Source organism: Cervus elaphus, chromosome 9 (assembly GCF_910594005.1).
Source record: "Cervus elaphus chromosome 9, mCerEla1.1, whole genome shotgun sequence".
NCBI lineage: Eukaryota > Metazoa > Chordata > Mammalia > Artiodactyla > Cervidae > Cervus > Cervus elaphus.
Window position 1 is genome coordinate 5,267,256 of NC_057823.1, and position 18,069 is coordinate 5,285,324.

An 18,069-nucleotide genomic window follows, 5' to 3' on the forward strand; every position below is an offset into this window, starting at 1 on the left:
ATTTGAAATAGCTCAACTGGAATTCCATCACATTCACTAGCTTTGTTCATAATGATGCTTCCTAAGGCCCTCTTGACTTCACATTCCAGGATGTCTGGCTCTAGGTGGGTGATCACACCATTGTGATTATCTGGGTTGTGAAGATCTTTTTTGTACAGTTCTTCTGTGTATTCTTGCCACCTCTTCTTAATATCTTCTGCTTCTGTTAGGTCCATACCATTTCTGTCCTTTATCGAACCCATCTTTGCCTGAAATTAGTGTAGATATAGAGCAACTGGAATTCTGAGCCACTGCTGGGGGTAAAAATTGGTGCAGCCACTTTGGAAAACTGCCAGTATATATATCTACCTAAGACCCAGCAATTTCACCCCTGGGTTAAACTGAAGAGAACTGGATGCACAGGTGTGCAAGAGATACATAAAAATACGTGTGTATGTGTGCTAGGTCACTGCAGTCATGTCCAACTCTTTGCAACCGTATGGACTGTAGCCCATCAGGCTTCTCTGTCCATAGGATTCTCCAGGCAAGAATGCTGGAACGGGTTGCCATGCCCTTCTCCAGGGGATCCTCCCGACCCATGGAAGTCTTTTACGTCTCCTGCATTGGCAGGCAGGTTCTTTACCACGAGTGTCACCTGGGAAGCCCCCACACAAAAATATTCCTAACAGCAATATTCATAATAGCTCCCAATGGAAACAAAGCTAATGTCCATTAGTAGAAGATTGGGGGCTGCCCTGGTGATCTAATGGCTAAGACTCCAAGCCACCAATGGAGGGGCCCAGGTTCAATCCCTGATCAGAGAACTGGATCCCACATGTCACAAATAAAAGATCTCCCGCCACAACTGAAATCCCACATGCCACAATTCAGATGCAGTGCAGATTAAAAAATAAAAATCTTCTATTTTTATTTTTTAAAAATAGAAAATTGGATAATTAAATTGTGGGGCAGTCATACGGTGGAGTATTACCGAGCAACGAAAGTGAACAAACTACTGCTGTATTCAGTGACATAGATGAATGTCACAACACAATATTGTCTGAAAGAATCCAGGCATTAAAGAATATATGCTCTGTTTCTATTGATGTAAAATTAAAAACAGGAAAAACTAAACCATGGTCTAAAAGCCTGAATTGTGGTTTCCTTTGGAGGAAGAGAGAAGGCCTGGTGACTGGGATCAACAGAGGCCCTTGTAGAGTGCTGGTAGGGTTCTAGTTCTCGACCCAGTGATTTCACAAGTATCTCCTCTGTTAAAAACTCCCCTGGCTGTAAACTTCTACATTGTGCATGTCTGCATACAGGTTATACCTCCATTAACGGTTTACTTAATGACATTATGTAACCAATAAGAATCAGTTAATCAGTAAACAGGGCATTTCCAGGTGTTGAAAACTTACCATGCTTTCTTGGCAAAGCCAGCATCGTGCCTTTCTCTGAAACTCAGCTGCTTGTGTGTTCCTCTCTCGATATTTTACTTTTCTCAAGCAAACTGGCTAATAGCTGGGTAAATTACTAAGTAAATTCTGACCCATGGTTTATATCAAAGATTTGGGGTCAGCTAATCAACACACTAACACAAAAAACTCGGGTCATTTCCACTTCTGGAAGCTTTAGTTCTTCCTGCAGAGCAGAAAACCTCCTCTCTTGTTGGTTTCTTTTGTTTTTTAAATCTTTAAGCTTTAAGCCCGGTTGGACTGTGCAGATTCTTCTGAGCGCTGAGACTCTGATCAGAGATCAAACATCCCGTCTCTTACTTGGGACTCCTCTAAGCGGTCTGCTTATACAGAGGGCAAGCATCTTTTAATTCATCCCAGTTTTTTAAAGGCAGAAGTTTTTAATAAGGAAAGTTAAACAAGAAGAAATGATCATGAAATGGTTTCATTTAAAACTTGTCTATACTCTATATAATATCTTTCCTCTCCTCCCTGTCCATCATATCATCTGAAAAATAAGAACAAAGTTTCAGAAATTATAATACCTTATTTCAAGACTCAAAAAGCTGTAGTAATCAGGACAGTGTTGTATTAGTGTGAAGATAGCCAAATGAAGACTTCCCTGGTGGTCCAGTGGTTAAGAATCCACCTTCCAATGCAGGGCACATGGGTTCAATCCCTAGTCAGGGAACTAAGATCCCACATGCTGCAGGGCAACTAAGTCTGCGTGCCACAGCTAGAGAGCCCACACACCCCGAGGCTGGGCTCGGGAGCCACGTACAGCCAGTGGAGAAAGCCTGTGTGGCGGCCAGAAGCGGGGTCTGCAGCAAACCCCCGCCACTGAGGCCCGCCACAACCAACCAAACAATAAACTGCCCGGAAAAGACCACTCCAACTGATTGATGGATTTTCTTTCCTTTTTTTTTCACCTTTAAAAAAAAATTGGAATATAGTTGCTTTACAGTGTTGTGTTAGTTTCTGCTCTACAATATTATGAATCAGCCGTATGTATACATATTATTTAGAGACATGGATCAGCTCACAGTGGCTGTCTGAGAAAGGACTGGAAATTACTGGTCTTAACATGTGTAGAGTTAATCATGTAAAGGAACTCTGATATAGATAGAAACTTTTTAATATGCATTCTGACCTATCAGTCTGCCCAGCTGATGAAAAGACTGTGCCCACTCTTACCTCCACCATCCTGCTTGGCTCAGAACAGAAGTCTTCAAATGTATAAAAGTGGAGTCATTTTAAGAGCAGCAGGCAGCTTTTGCTTGAAGAGCTCCAGTGGTTAATCTCTTGGGGATCCAAGCATTGACATTTATATATTTAAAGTGTCCTTACACTGAGGAACACCTGTATTCATGAGAGCCCAAATGGACATATTTGAGAAAATGTGATGCTTTGAAGATAACCCACATTTTTTCCTTCGAGCCAGGTGGGGAGTGTAGACCTGACGACCTATTAAGTCCATCTTTCTTGCTTCTTTTCCAGGCGGTCACTTCTTTCATCGGAACTCTCTGTCCCCTCGAAGCCTGGTGTACGAAAGTGAATTCTCCACACTCGAACCATCTTTGGACATGTATGATGAGAACAAAACCTGATTTTTAAGTGGACTGTCACTTCCTTTTGATTTATGATCACCTTTCTTGTTTTGTATTCTTCTGTCAGTGTCCATTTTGGGAGAATGGCAGTGCTTTCCAGGCACAAGCTGGGGCTCAGGGTTACAAAGTCCCCCAAGGTGAGGCTTTGAGGGCAGCTTTATTGCCTGGGCGGCCTCACGGCACAGAAAACCTCCCCAAAGCTGGCCACTGAACATGGCCCCAAGAAGCCTGGCTGTTTCCAGAGAAGAGGCAGGGCCCAGGGGTTAGGATTGCTTTGCCAATGGGCTCTGAATAATCACATGCTGTTCTGTGTTGGGGTGATGCTGGGGTTTTTTAAATAACTTTTGTGCTCCCCACTTACAAAGCATACTAAAGCGTATAGGCGCTGCTTCTTACTGCTGCAGGGCACAAGTTGCTGCTCCGTGGACTGCTCTGCATTTTCCTGTCTCTTACTTTACTTCCTGTTAAAGGGCCTCCTTCTAAAGTTTCCTAATAGAAAGCCTTGTCTTTTGTTCCTCCTCTGAAACTGACCCTGAGCGCTGCAGTGGAGCGGCAGGCTGAACAGGGTGGGGAGCTGTTTGTGTTGTTGCTGGCCTCCCTAGAGCATGGTGTAAGGTGGCCAGTGCTTCTGTGACCACTGGGACACGGAAGGTCCTGTCCCTGAGGCCGGTGGACCTGTCTTCTTGGCAACTGCTGAGGTGTATGGGGAGGTGGTGCCGAGGAGGCCAGCTGGGCATGGTGCCCTCTGGGTGATGGCCAGTGGTTGTCAAAATCAAAAAGCTCAGAGTGCTTTCTTGAGAAAAATCAACCACCTCGTTGCTGTGAGACACCACATAAGCACCCCTCTTAAGTCTCTACCCACCAGCCCAGTCCCCTCCCGTCAGCCTCAGCTGAAGCACGAAGCAAGCCCAGGAGCTCACGGCATTGCGGACATCAGAGACACACGTGTTCCTCCCACGTTCAAGTTAACATCGCAAGAAACACGTATCTCCAGAGTGCTCCCAACACAGAACCACAGTGAGCTAACTGATAAAACTGACTGCACATCCTTTTTGCTCAAGAACACACCATAGTTCAGCCTGTTTCTCCTATGGATGTGAGCTACATAGAGATGGACATGTAAACCCTCAGCTCCTTGTGTGAGACTGGTAACTTCAGCTCCATGTGCCTGGGATTTGATCTGGCAGCACGCCACGCAGACCTGCCCTGTTATTCGTATTGACTCTGTAGGACAGAGTTTGAGGGGAACACTTGCCAGCTCTCCTGTGAAGCTGGCTTCTCCTGCTGTGATGTGTTGCTCCGATGCCTCAGACACAGTGGTGTCTGGAACGAAACCCCTCAGAGAACCAGGGTGTGATGTCACCTCCAAGTGACCAGCAGCATTTGAGGATGGAGCAGTGCAAAGTTAACAGCTTTTTCTTTTTACCTTTAACCAAGGGCTTTTATTTGGTTTTCCTTTGTACTCTAGTCTTTGCACTATAAAAATATTTTTGATAAACAGTTCCAAGAGAGCACCGTTTAGCAAGACAGGCTTGCCTCACTGGCTTTACAGTGAGAGAATATATCTCAAGGACAGTAGAACTTGGTCTATCAGAGGTTCCAGACATGCACTGGCGCTAGTGTTTGGTTTGGTCATCTTCCAGAGAAGGTGACTCAGTTCGGACCATGTTGTCACTACCATGGCCTTGTTTTCCTGAACCAGAACTTAGATCCCAGTGGAGCATCTGCTTCTGATTTGTGCATTATGAAAGCATATATGTTAAATTTCACTCCAGACATTCCTTTACTGAAAAGAAATGAAATTACTTGAGAAGAAACTAAAAATTTAGACACCTAAAAGTCTGCCTATTCATATAACATTTGAATTTCTGGTAAATCTAGGGCACACATTCACTGTCAAATAACCAAAGAGGCACTTCTTACAAGGAAATTCTCTCAGAATAGTGCTTCAGATCCCAACTCAACATCCTTTCCTAAAACTCAGGGCCACTTTCCTACTCAGCTACAGAATGCCCTGCTTTTGTCCAGAGAGACAGTAACTTCTCCGGGAAGGTCACATCTTCCAGGAATAGTGAGGGTGGCCCTTTTAGTCCCAAACAACACGGTGCCTCCTTGCTGGCAGCTGTGCCAAGGGGAAATCCTCTGCCCAGCCCCCACCCCACCCCCAGGGATCCTGGCAGAGGGCGGGACCCCTGGCTGCTTACAGAGAATGCACTTCTCACTGTAGGCAGTCCTGCCCCTGAGAAGCTTGAGGTTCGGGCAGCAGAGTGTCCTGGAAAGCTGGGGTGTAGAGAGGTGCTTCTGCCCCGTATGAGTACCCCAGTGGTTACTAGCCAGGAATGATATGATAATCTGATTGTTTTTTGTGGGTTTGGGGGGAAGGGGGCGGAGAGTGCTATTTGAAGAGTGGGAGGGGTAGAGGAGTGAGCTTCTTACACCACAAAGCCTCTGACCCTTCAGCAGACTGCTCTGAGCTGAGCCTGGCTCCCCCACTCCCTCTGGGCATGGCCTCCACCCTGTCTCCAGGCCCAGCTGGGTGAAGCAGCAGCAGGCACCAAGGACAAGTGTGGGGCTGGGCCTGGAGCAGCCAGCTCCGCTAGCTGATCTGTGAGGAACTGGGTTGCAAACGCTTACAGTTTGGTGGTTTTTAACTCCCCAAGGCGAGAACTGCCCATCGCCCTGCTTTCTTTTCAGGAAGGGGGCGGGAGAGAGCCGAGGCGGCTGGCCCATCGGCAGCCAAGCTGCCCACAGTACAGGGCATGGCCTGCCTCTGCCCCCTCAGGCGGAGACAGGCTTTACCGCCCGGAGCTCGTCTTCACAAAGTCTGCTGAGTCCCACTTTTGAAGAAAGGCCTGGCCCAGGGGACTGTCACGACACACTTCCCCGAACACCCTGATGTAGACTGATGCGCCAATCTGAAGCTGACAGCCCAACTTCTGAAAGGTGGGGCTGCAAAGAGTTTAAGCAAAATAGAATAACTAAATTTGACTAACTTGATATTTACTGTGGACTTTATAAGCTCTTCTCATATTTTAATACCCCTCACATCCAGTTCTCTTCTTGACTTACGTGTTATATGAAACTGGTTTTAATTGAAAAAAATCAAAATGTTATCTTGCTCGCTGTTCACCTTTATCATCTGAGCAGTGATTCTGCTGTAGGAAAACAAGGAGATGGTTTGACAATGGTTGGCGCTCATAAACTTCATGAAACAAAAGCACCATTTCCAGGAAGCAGCATTGAGAGGGAAAAGGTAGGAAGTTCTCACTAGGTGCCAAACACATATATAGGGAGTTAAGGTGAATCCAGTGATCATTAGGCTGTTAAGAAAAGTGGCACATTATCAGCCAGCTGAGATGTGAGCCCAAATGAAATGGTGGTGAGTGATGAAGAGGTTTCAGGGCGTAGATGGAAGGGTGTGGTGCAGCTCAGGAACCCCACCAGCAGGACGTGTGGCTGCTGAGGATGCCATGCAGGCCAAGAGGCGCTGAGACCAGCAAGGCCTTGGGGTTCACCTCCTGCGGAGTGAGAGCTTTGCTAAGGGGAGGGCCCACACCTCAGCTTTGCAAAGAGGAGGAGCTGGGGTGGGGGTGAGCTGGGTAGGCCTGGAGTGCCTGGGTGCTGGGGTCTGGCTGAGAGTGGGAGAGCAGGGAGTCCTCAGATTGAAGCGGAAGCCTAGCGCTGGTCTCAGTGACCCAGTGGGGTTCGTGGGACACAGCGGGGAGACGCATGGGGACAGCTTAGATCTGAGGGCTGGCAGGACCTCTAGGGGAGGCACAAATACAGCCCTGGACCTCAGGCAGAGGTGTGGGGAGGCAAGGGTGGTCAGTGTGTGGCTCCACTGCACATCAGAAGACTGGGAAGCTGTGTTAAATGGACACATTACCGAGAGCTACCAAAGTAGTCATCATGTCCTTGGGTGCCCCAAACCTCTCCCTCCCCTCTTTCCCACACACACTCACTGGGGTTAGAGTCTCCGAAAGTGGGTATAGACAGGCCTGGGGGTCCTAAGCTAAGCTCAGATGATGATGGGAGCCAGTCTAGGGTGAAAATTGCCCACTGATTTGAGAACCAGGACAATGACATTTGAGGACAGAAGGAGCTACAGACAGCAACTGACTTAGAAAAAACCACTGAGCATAACTTCCCTATTCAAGAAAAGTGGTATTCACTTAACTGCCGTGCCAGGAGAAGCCTCACTAATGCCCAGAGATGGGGTTTGGGGTTATTAAACTCAGAATTCACTCCCAACTCCGTATATGGGGCAACTGCTATGACATTCACAGCTTAAAATAAGTGTCTTCCCCGTTAAAGGCAGTTGTTAAAAGTGAGATGCGTCATATTTTGCCTTTTCCTTTGGCCTTGTTGGTAAATCACTCCAAAGTCCATTTGGAAAAGGATGAAATGAATGTCATGTTCATGGAACATCCATGGATGTGGTTAAGATTCTTTTAGCAGGACTGGAGCACGCCTTAAAGATTTTAAGTTTTGATACAGAGAAAATTCAGAAAAAAAGGCTACAGAGGTAAGGTGCCTGTGTTTCCTTCATGAAATTGTGCTTTTTTTTTTTTTACTGTCCTACAAAGCAGCAGGAAAAACAAAGCACGCCAGTTCCCACAGCCAGAGGAGAAGCGTTTCTCCCACAGGAGGCCGTGTCCGCAGCTGGCCAGCCCCATCACTCCTCCGGGGTCAAGTCAGGTGTGCCCTCTTTCTTAGGGGTGCCCTGAAAGATCCCCAAAGGTTGAACCTTGAAGAAGAGTCTAGTGTGTCTCCAGTGAACATGGGGTAAAAGCAGTCACCTGAGTTCTCCTGAGCTGCATCCCACCAGCCTTCAGTGATCACGGAGGAGAGGCGATGCCATCAGTCTCGAGTGCTAAAAGAACAACATATTTGCCCAAGACTTGACTCTCATGGTCTCACAAGGCCCTGGGAGGCTCCCAGTTTATAACTTGGGGCTTAACTGGGGTTTTGCCTCTTGCAGTTCACAATAGCTCAAGCCATTTTTTTCTTCACTTTGACTTGCCGGACAGAAAGATACTTTATGACAAACAGAAAACAAAGAAACTTTGAACTTCATGCAGACTTGAGTATTAATGTTTCAGAAGGCTTCGGTGCTGTTGGACTCACTCAGACCTCTGTCCCAGGTTTCCTAGTTCCTCCCACTGAATCACCCACATGCATGTCCACAAAAAGACAGAGGTTTGAGGTGACACAGACCCGGTTCAGCAGCCTGAGAGAAATAACTTTCTCAGAAACAGCAGGCCTGGGGAAGGTGGCTCAGAGGCAGCAGCCAGAGCATGCCTACTCAGGCCGAGGGTGGTGTCCAGCTCAGCTATAAGCACCTTTACAAACCACACACATTCTTCTTCTGTGGAAGGGCCAAGAGCTGGAGGATGTCATCAGCATCCTTTCATCAGCTGAAGTGGGGTCTTGATCCGCCGGGACACAGCTCCTAGGATCACCCACTCATTTAATGCTGGCCTGAAATGACTTCTCACCAGTCTGCTATAGTCCTCTTGGGCAGGACTGTGTGCAGGCAAGGGGCGTGCTGGTCATCTGGGAAGTCTGACTAGCTTTCATGAGCTCCTTACCCCTCAGGTGATTATCACTCTCTCCAGCTCTTAGCAACTTAGAGCTATTAGCATCTGTGGAGAGTTACAGATGATTGTTCTGAGCTATTTTCACAAATTTAACCCAACACAAAGTGAATTCTAATTTGCTATAGGAATTATCCTTCATCCATAATTATGTCCAGGTATATTTATACTTGGAGAAGAAAATGGCAACCCATTCTAGTAGTCTTGCCTGGAGAATTCAATGAACAGAGGGGCCTGGCAGGCTACAGCCCATGGGGTAGCAAAGAGTTGGACATGACTGAGCATGCACACACATACACACATTTACACTATTTACACTATGTGATATTAAAGGAGTTTTCTAGTGACTGGGCAGTACTGAGCCAAGATGTCTATGGAAACAGAAGCAGTGGAGTAGGTAGACTGTCACATCTCAGGCCATTTCTTTCCCAGATGAGTAAGCTGTTCCTAAGAAGAAAGACTCACTGCCTACTGCCTACCAGCTGCCACGGGACCAGGCCAGTGGGGGTGACCAGGGCCAGAGTCCCAACTCCTCTGCTAGGTACCCAGCCTGAGATGACACATGCCATCCTAGAGAGAAGTGAGAGGGTATCATGTCCATTCATTCCCTGGCAGCCCAGGCCTGTCTTGCTGACCCAGTTGGAAGAAGGGTACCGTTGGCCCAATCTTAGGGCCAGAAGCTGGTGTCTTAGGCTGAGAATGGAAAGCAGGGTCTACTTCTGAGTGGCAGTGACTCTAGCTAAGGAAACTTGACCCAGTGATTATAAAAACAGGAAAAGACTCCAAGCTAGGAGATGCTATTTGGAATATGGGGAACCCCATCATTAAATAGAACAATCCTGTTCCTAAACAAGAAAAGACGTTAGTCCAAGTCCTAGACCACATACGTCACAATTGTTTTTTTACCTTCAGTAGCTTTTATACTCATATTAAAGTTAGCGCTTTCATATTTCGGCCATTCAAAGAGCTCAGCATCTCTTCCTCTGAGTTTCTGCAAACTATGCACAACATCTCAGAGGGTGGCATACAAAACTATTTTTCTAACTATAGCACAGGTAGTTTGGGGTGGGAGGCTGGGGATATACCTACATGTAGCCAATGACTTACTTTCCACCTCAAGGGATGAAAGGGAAACTGTACCTGAATTTAATTCACCACTGGATAGGTTGTACCAGAAAAAAACACATATCAAATATCCAAGAAGTAAAACTGATCATTAGCTTAATCTGGGGACTCCCTGTAAGGAAGGGTCACTTTGTCTAGAACACAGATACCTACAAATACAATGTGAGCTGATTTCTTGGCAACCTTTAAAATGTTCTGGGCAGCACAACTCCTAGGTCTGTACGGTTGATGTAAGTATAATTAAGTAGTGAAACTGTATGGTATATACCTATAAGCCAATAGTGCATACCTGTATGTGCAGGATTTGCTAATATAACCATTTCAATAAAAACTTATTGAAAAAGATTCACTGGCCACATGGAGTACTGTTGGTGGAAACCTGTACCAGTGAGGACTCTTTTGGTTGCAAATGACTGAAACCCCAATCCAAACTGGCATAAGTCAAAAAATAAGTGTGTTTCTCAAAAGCTAAGTCAAAAAAGTGTAGTGTTTCCCAAAAGCTAAAATGCCATGAGTATGCGTATATCACTTACGGAATGTTTTGGCCCTCAAATACTGACACCAGGACACATTTGCTAGTCATAGCCTCATTAGCAAAAGAGCTGGTCTCCCTCCCCAGGAGACCAGAATGGTATCTCCTTGACCCTGACTGGTTTGGTTGGAAGCACATGCCCATCACCGAACTAGCCACTGTGGTCACAGAGGTAAAATGTGCCATTTTACAGAGCCAAGGCCAGAATTGGCTCTTCTTTTGCAGCCCACTAGTGCATTCAGCTTCACCTGAAAGATGGGAGCTGAGAGCTGAAAGACGTGGCTGCTATAGCAAAACCATGATGCTCTGCAGGAAGAAATGGATGTTGAGGCAAGAACAGCAAATGTCCAATACATGTAGAAAAAAGCTGGAACCAGGAAGGCGTGGACACTAATACTTCTTCTGCACTTATTAGTATGAAATTGGCAAATCACCTGTCTGGATTTCAGTTTTATCTCTTTAATACTGACCTCAAAATACCTATCTTATAGGGTAAATGAGTAGGGGAATGGATTTAAAATAATGAAAGAAGTAGGCTTAAGATCATATATCCGGTTACAGCTCAACAATTAAAAAGACAATGTTATATTAAAACAGGCAAAGACTGAATAGGCATTTCTCTAAAGAAGACAGACAAGTGACCATTGAGTACATGAAAAGATGCTCTCTCACCGTATCTCACTGAGCACTGCTGCTGAACCCATGGGAGGCAAGGCACAAACTAGGAGGCTGAAAAAAATGCGGGGAGCTGCAGGATCTGCAGATGCGTTTATTCTCTGCTGGCTGGCGCAGCAGCCGGAGCAGCAGACGTGACGTGACACGACCGCACACGACCACAAGGGCTTTCCAGCTGGAGCTTACGCGTCCCTACAGGACAGAAGTAGCCTGTGGCCAAGCGAGTACGTGTGACACGCCAGAGCAGCGCCATAAGTGATCTCAGCGGTTACACAATAATCATGGTTACAAAACGTGGGCAAGAGTGACGGCGGGGCTGAGGGAACCTGACCACAGCCATCTTGGCTAATTTGCTCTTTCCCTACAGATGCTTAATATCAAAAATCACTAGGGAAATGCAAGTCCAAACCACATGAGATGCTACTTTTATCTACTTGCTGGCTATAATAAGAAACACAGAAAAAAAAATAAAAAAATAAAAAAAAGAAAGAAACACAGAAACACGTATTGACTAGATATGGAGAAACTACAACCCTCACACATTACTGGTGGGAATGTGAAATGGTGCATCTGCTTTGGAGAACAGTTTACAGTTCCTCAAACGCATAGCTTTATCATATGGTCCAACAATTCCACTCTTATGGGTCTACCCAAGAGAACTGAAAACATGGTCACCTGCACACAGATGTTCATAACAGTGTTACCCATAACAGCCCCAAAGGAGAAATAACCCACATGTCCATCAACTGACAAATGGCTAAATAAAACACGGTATATATAAGCAATGGGATATTATTCAGCCATAAAAAAGAATGCTAAAATACAGATGAACATTAAATACATTATGGTAAATGAAAGAGACAAAACACAAAAGGCTGTATGACTTCCTTTATATGTTTCTTGCCACTCACACGGGTCACTGAACCTAGGGTAGGTAAGGTGCGACAGGGGAAGCTGGAAGAAGACTTGAGGAACTGTGGGGACTGCAGACAGGTTTATTCTCTCCGGGCAGCAGCAGCTGGGAGTCTTCAAAGACTACTGATATACTAAGACAGACAAAAGTGGCGCAGGGCCAAGTGGGCATGCAGGCCCAGTGCTACCAAGGTCAGCATCATCATTGTTTACAGAACATAAGGTATGAGGCTGTGACAGAGTAGGGCAGAAGAGTCTGGCTGACATCGTGTTGTCAGTCACCCTCTCCAAAATATGAAGTGTCCAGAATAAGAAAAATTATAAGGTTACAGATAGACTGATTTCTGGGGTGGTGGTGGGGTGGTGGAAGGGGTTGGGGTATAAGAATGACTGAGAAGAGCTAAGAGGTTTCTTTCTGAAATGATGAAAATATCCTGGAATTCTGCTGCTACCTCCCAGCCTAGTGTGCTATGCTCTCTGACTGTCCCATCAGGGCTTTGTCTTCCTCCTGGTGTCGGATTCCCTCCTTCACAGTGTTTACAGTCACACAACTTTGGGAATATACTAACCACTGTCTTGTGAATTTTACACTAGTGAGGTTTATGGGAATGCGAATTCCACCTTTGAAATTAAGGGAGGAAAATGAAGTAGGCTTAGCACATTCTAAGTGCTCAATAAAATTTGTTTTTCCTTCTCATAAAGAATAGTTCTCCAAAGGTGGTCTCCAGATTAGCAGCATCAATATCACCTAGGAGCTTATTAGAAATGCAAATACTCTGAGGTGGGGCCCAGCAATCTGCTTTAACGACCCCTTGAGTGTGGTGCACACTCAAGCAGCTGCACCATTTCGCATTCCCACTGGTAATGTGTAAAGAATGAAGGCACAAAATAACCCTTTACCTCCCCTCAGGGGGTTAACAAGTACAGCTGACCCTGGAACAACACGGGTTGGACACCTAGCCTTTGAGAAGTTGAAAAATCTGGGCTTAACTTAATGGCTCTCTGAATCCAAGGTTCCCCTCTATCTACAGTTTTGCATCTGAGGATTCAACCAACCACCAATCATGCATACTGGTAGTGTTTAATATTATTTTGTTTTAATGAGAATACAAGTGGACCAGTGCGGTTCAAACCCTAGTTGTTCAAAGGTCAACTGTACTACCAAATTCTTAAGGGTAGATTACTTCCCAGAAAGTACAACAACACAGATCAGTTTAAGCTTCCAAGGTCTTAAAACCAGTCTCTGCATTCTGGAAGTTGGTTAAGAGTCTCAAGCAACATCTCAGAAGACTTAATCACTCTGGCTGTTAACCATAAAACTACCTATTCATACCTATATCTATTCATATTAATATTAGATTCTTAAATGCCAGTGACAGAAGCCCAATTCAAAACCACCTTAAGCCTCTATGAATGACTCTAAAGTGCCCCCTTCCCTCTGGCTTCCGGCAGGATTCTGGCGGCCTAGTCCAGGAGACAGATCCTGCATCCCGTTTAGCCCTGGTGGCTCAGTGATAAAGATCCCCCTGCCAAAGAAGGAAAGGCAGTTTTGATCCCTGGGTCAGGAAGATCCCCTGGAGAAGGGAATTGCTACCCACTCAAGTATTCTTTCCCTTCTCCAGGGGAATCTTCCCAACCCAGGGATCGAACCCAGGTCTACTCGCATTGTGGGCAGATTCTTTACCAGATGAGCCACAAGGGAAGCCCAAGACTACTGGAGTGGGTAGCCTATCCCTTCTCCAGTGGATCTTCCCGACCCAGGGATCCAACCGGGGTCTTCTGCCTTGCAGGCAGATTCTCCTTCCTTAAAGGTGGGAGACCTACAGAATCCGCAGATTCTCCTTTCTTAAAGGCGGGAGACCTACAGAATCCGCAGATTCTCCTTCCTTAAAGGCGGGAGACCTACAGAACCCGCAGATTCTCCTTCCTTAAAGGCGGGAGACCTACAGAACCCGCAGATTCTCCTTCCTTAAAGGCAGGAGACCTACAGAATCCGCCTGCAAGGCAGGAGACCCCGGTTGGATTCCCGGGTCGGGAAGAGCCACTGGAGAAGGGAATAGGCTACCCACTCCAGTAGTCTTGGGCTTCCCTTGTGGCTCAGCTGGTAAAGAATCCGCCCACAATGCGAGTAGACCTGGGTTGGGAAGATTCCCCTGGAGAGGAGAAAGGCTACCCACTACAGCATTCTGGCCTGGAGAATTCCATGGACTATATATAGTTCATAGGGTGGCAAAGAGTTGGACTGGACTGAGTGACTTTCACTTTCCAGTATCCCTGCCTGGAAAATCCCATGGACAGAGGAGCCTGGCGGGCTACTATCCATGGGGTCGCAAGAGTCGTACAAGACTTAGCGACCAAACAAAAAATATTGATTCATGCCTATTGCCCCAGGCGACGTTAACAGTTCCCTCTTTCACTCAAAAGGGTCTTCTGGACTGTGAAGCGGTCCACCCCTACAAGCAAGCACTGGCAGAGCAGGGATCCACACGCCCAGCCTCCCTCTGTTGCTTCCCCAAGCTCGTGCACAAGCCTCCGGGTGCTGCCCCGACCCCAAGCCCACCCAGCCTCAGTGACCCCATCCATCCAGTGAGGGGACTGCGCTGGTTTCTGAGGACCCCGTCGGCTTCGGGGCTTCCTAACAACCCGTGCTGGACTCCTTGAGGTTCCCTTCGTCTTAGGCCCAAGCGTCAAAATGAGCTACCACAGCAGACTAACACTTTTCCAGTCACCCTTTCCAAATGTTAGCACGCACTGGTTTGCGCTCAACAGTCAGCCAAAAATGTATTTCCAAAGGCTATTCCTTTACATTTTTCCTGCAAACCCTGGACAGGTTTTTACAAAACGCCAGGCGCCCTGCTACCTGTGAACTCAACCATTCCGGCCAGAGGCCATCGGCCCCGGGACTGATCGCTCCTCGACGAGACGCCAGCGCGGAGGCCTGAGGCCTGAAGGCCAAGAGGGAAGCGGAGAAGGCCGGGCTCGGCCGTCCTGCGCCCGGAGGCCGGGGCCGGTGGGCGGGGAGAGCGGAACACGCAGCGAGTCCCGAGGCCCCGCTGTCCCGGCGGCCGCCAGGGGGCGCCGCCGGCCCGCGCGCCCCGCCCCGCCCGCTCGGCTCCGCGAGGCGACGGCGGCGGCGCTTCCGCCAGGCCCGCCTCGGCCGGGTGAGCGCGGCGCCGCGATGTGGCTGGGTCCGGAGGAGGTGCTGGTGGCCAACGCGCTGTGGGTGACGGAGCGCGCCAACCCCTTCTTCGTGCTGCAGCGGCGCCGCGGCCACGGCAAGGGCGGCGGCCTCACGGGTGAGAGGCGCGCGGCGGCCGGGCCTGTGGGCGCCGCCGCGGGGCGGGCGAGGAAGGAGCGCCGGGAAGCGAGGGCCGGGCGGCCGGCGCCGGACAGGCCGGGCGGCGGAGCGTCGCTGCGGACGCGCACGTCGGCGCGCGGCGGGGCCGGGACGGGAGCGGGGCGGGAGGCAGGAAAGCCGGCCGCGGGCGGGCGGGCGGTGGGGGCCGGCCAGGGTGGCGCCAGGTGAGAACCGGGCTGGGACCTCGAGGAAGACATCTACGCTGGCGTCAGGGGGCGGCCGGGGAGACTGCGGCCCAGCGGGGAGGCCCGAAGAAGGCCGGCGGCGGCCCCTGCCGGATTCGGTGCCCGGGAGCTTCCTGGGGCTCCGCGGAGGCTTGTGCAGCTTCCCGGAACGGATCTCACGGCTGAGAGTCCGCGGGATCTCCTGGGCCTCTGCTTCCCCCAGGGCCTCCCAGGAGGGGCCGAGGGACACAAGCATTCCTTTCCTTCTGCCTCCTTCATTCCCCGCTCACCGAAGAATTACGTTTTTAGTGAGATCAGAGTTCCTCCCAGCTGCTGCCTGCCTCAGCTCCCATCCCTCCGGCTTCTCCTCATCCGTCTTTCCCTCTTCTTGGTGCATTGGAGCTGCAGGACGAGACTTAGCCGGATCACCGATACGTGTGTTCTGATGACCTAGGCAGGGTGCCTCTTTGCCCGTCTGGGCACCACACAGGACTGCGTCTCCTGGGGTGTGTGGCATATGGGTTCCCGGGGATGTCTCCTGGGCACTCCTCTACAGGTGTTGTCCAAAGTCCAGGCGCTGCCCAGGTCGACCTGGGTCAGTCTTAGGCCAGACAAGTGCCTGTGCTCCTCTGGCGGCCCGTTGTTGCCATTGAGGGCCTCGGGCCCAGTGTTGCCAGGTGTAATTATCAAGAGAATTTTCTGTGCAATGTCCTAATTTTAAACATTAGCAGCTAATATAGCCCTGTCAGGTGCCGACAGAGGCTTCCCATGGGAGAACTCTTCCTTCAGCCTCTCCTGGGCCACCTCCTGATGTGGAAGTGTGTAGGGTTACCCGGAAAACTGTTGTCTTCAGTGCCTTGAGCTCCCTCCCAAAGGCCTCTAGAATCGCAGGAGCCAGTGCCGGCCCTGCGTCCTGGGCTAGACTGTTCAGTGGAGATTGGACAGCAGCCCCTCTGGAGAGACTGACCGGTGGTCCACCTGGAAGCCTATGTAGGAATTAAATGCGTGGGTGCGCGGTACCTTCAGGTACCTCCGCACACCCACATTTCTGTCTCAGTGCCTGTTCCCTGCTCTGCATTCCCACAGGTCATCTCAGTGGATGCCTGGGTTCCTCTGTGCTCTGCCTTCCTGTGCAGAGAAGGCCCTTTCTACCACACTTATCTCTCCAGTTCCCCCCCGGGAGCCATGCCTTGAACTCTCTGCCTTAGCTAGCTTTAGTCAGTTCTGGCACGGCCTGTGCTGTGGCCTTCTCTGTGCCATGATGGACATTATGGTTTCCTGAACACTCTCTCCTTGCGGGAGGAACAGTTTGTAATGTGGTTTTATTTGATCTGTCTTTTAAAGACAGATGCCAACCTCGATCATCACACTGATGAGTGTGATGACATGGCCTGCCATTAAAAATCTTTCAAGCCTTGCAATATGGATATGCCAACGATATAGGAATTAAATTTCTGAGACCAGAAGAGAAACCTCAACATAAACAGTTTAAAAAAGTTTATTCCAAACGCTGAAAAGGCTTGAATATGCCACTTTAACTGCAATTTACAGAGGCATTTTAGAACATTTCAGTAAAACAAAGAAAGATTACAGACTCCTGACTTGGATGTACGTGAAAATTACCTTCTTTTGTAACTTATTATTTTATTTGTTAGACTGGAGGGTGAAAAAGCAGATTAAAATGGAATATGAAACAAGTGTTAAAGTCAGGCAATAAAATCAATAGTAATTATTCTGCTATCAGTAGGAAAATGGTAACAAAATATTTTCAGATCATACCAAAAGCAGCATTTTTTTTAAAGGAAAAAGTAGGGACTTCCTTGGTAGTTCAGAGGTTAAGAATCCACCTGCTGGGGCTTCCCTGGTGACTCAGTGGTAAAGAATCTGCCTGCCAATGCAGGAGACTCAGGTTTAATCCCTGATCCAGGAAGATCCCACATGCTACAGAGCAACTGTTGAGCCGGTGCTCTAGAGCCTGCAGCTAGCAGCTACTGAGCCTGTATGTCATAACTGCTGAAGCCCATGCGCCCTAGAGCCTGTGCTCTAACAAGAGAGGCCGCTGCCGCAAGAAGTTGTTGCCCCACCACTGGAGAGCAGCCCCCACTCAGCACAGCTAGAGAAAAGCCCACCCAGCAACCAAGACCCAGCACAGCCAGAAATAAATAAAACTGGTTTTTAAAAAAGGAAAACTATAGGTCCAACATTCCTTATGAGCAACAGAAAAGAATCAGCCTGCAAATGCAGGGGACACATGTTCGATCCCTCCCTGCTCCAGGAAGATTCCACGTGCCATGGAGCAACTGAGCCCATACTCTAGCCCATGCTCTAGCCACGCTCTGCAACGGGAGAAATCACACTGAGATGCAGTTGGAGAGTAGCCCACACAGAGCAATGAAGACCCAGTGCAGCCAAAAATAAAAAATAATAAGCAAACCTCAAATATGAACAGTGGACAGGCTTCTATTTAGCTGAAACATTCAATTAATGAAGAGGAATAAATCAAATAGTTGCAAAATGTAAACATTTCCTCTGATTTATTGGGGAAATAGTGATGTTGACAAATGTTGATAACATTGTGATGAGAAGGAAAACTTGAAATGTCCTGAAATGCTTCAGAGATTGGGAAAAAAAATGGGACAATTTGGACGATACTAAAAATTTACCTG

At 48.3% G+C, this 18,069-nt stretch overlaps 1 protein-coding gene across 7 annotated transcripts in view; it reads left to right on the forward strand.

Moving 5' to 3' along the window:
- The first annotated feature begins 14,977 nt into the window (after positions 1-14,977).
- TBC1D9B (TBC1 domain family member 9B) overlaps positions 14,978-18,069 on the forward strand; it is a 41,117-nt gene continuing 38,025 nt past the window's right edge. For 6 of the 7 annotated variants that reach the window (XM_043910682.1, XM_043910683.1, XM_043910686.1 and 3 more), the window contains exon 1: positions 14,978-15,177. In XM_043910682.1, coding sequence (XP_043766617.1) covers positions 15,060-15,177 — 118 coding nt within the window. In that variant the 5' untranslated portion in view covers positions 14,978-15,059. The remainder of the gene's footprint in view (positions 15,178-18,069) is intronic. The other variant, XM_043910684.1, reaches the window with a different exon arrangement.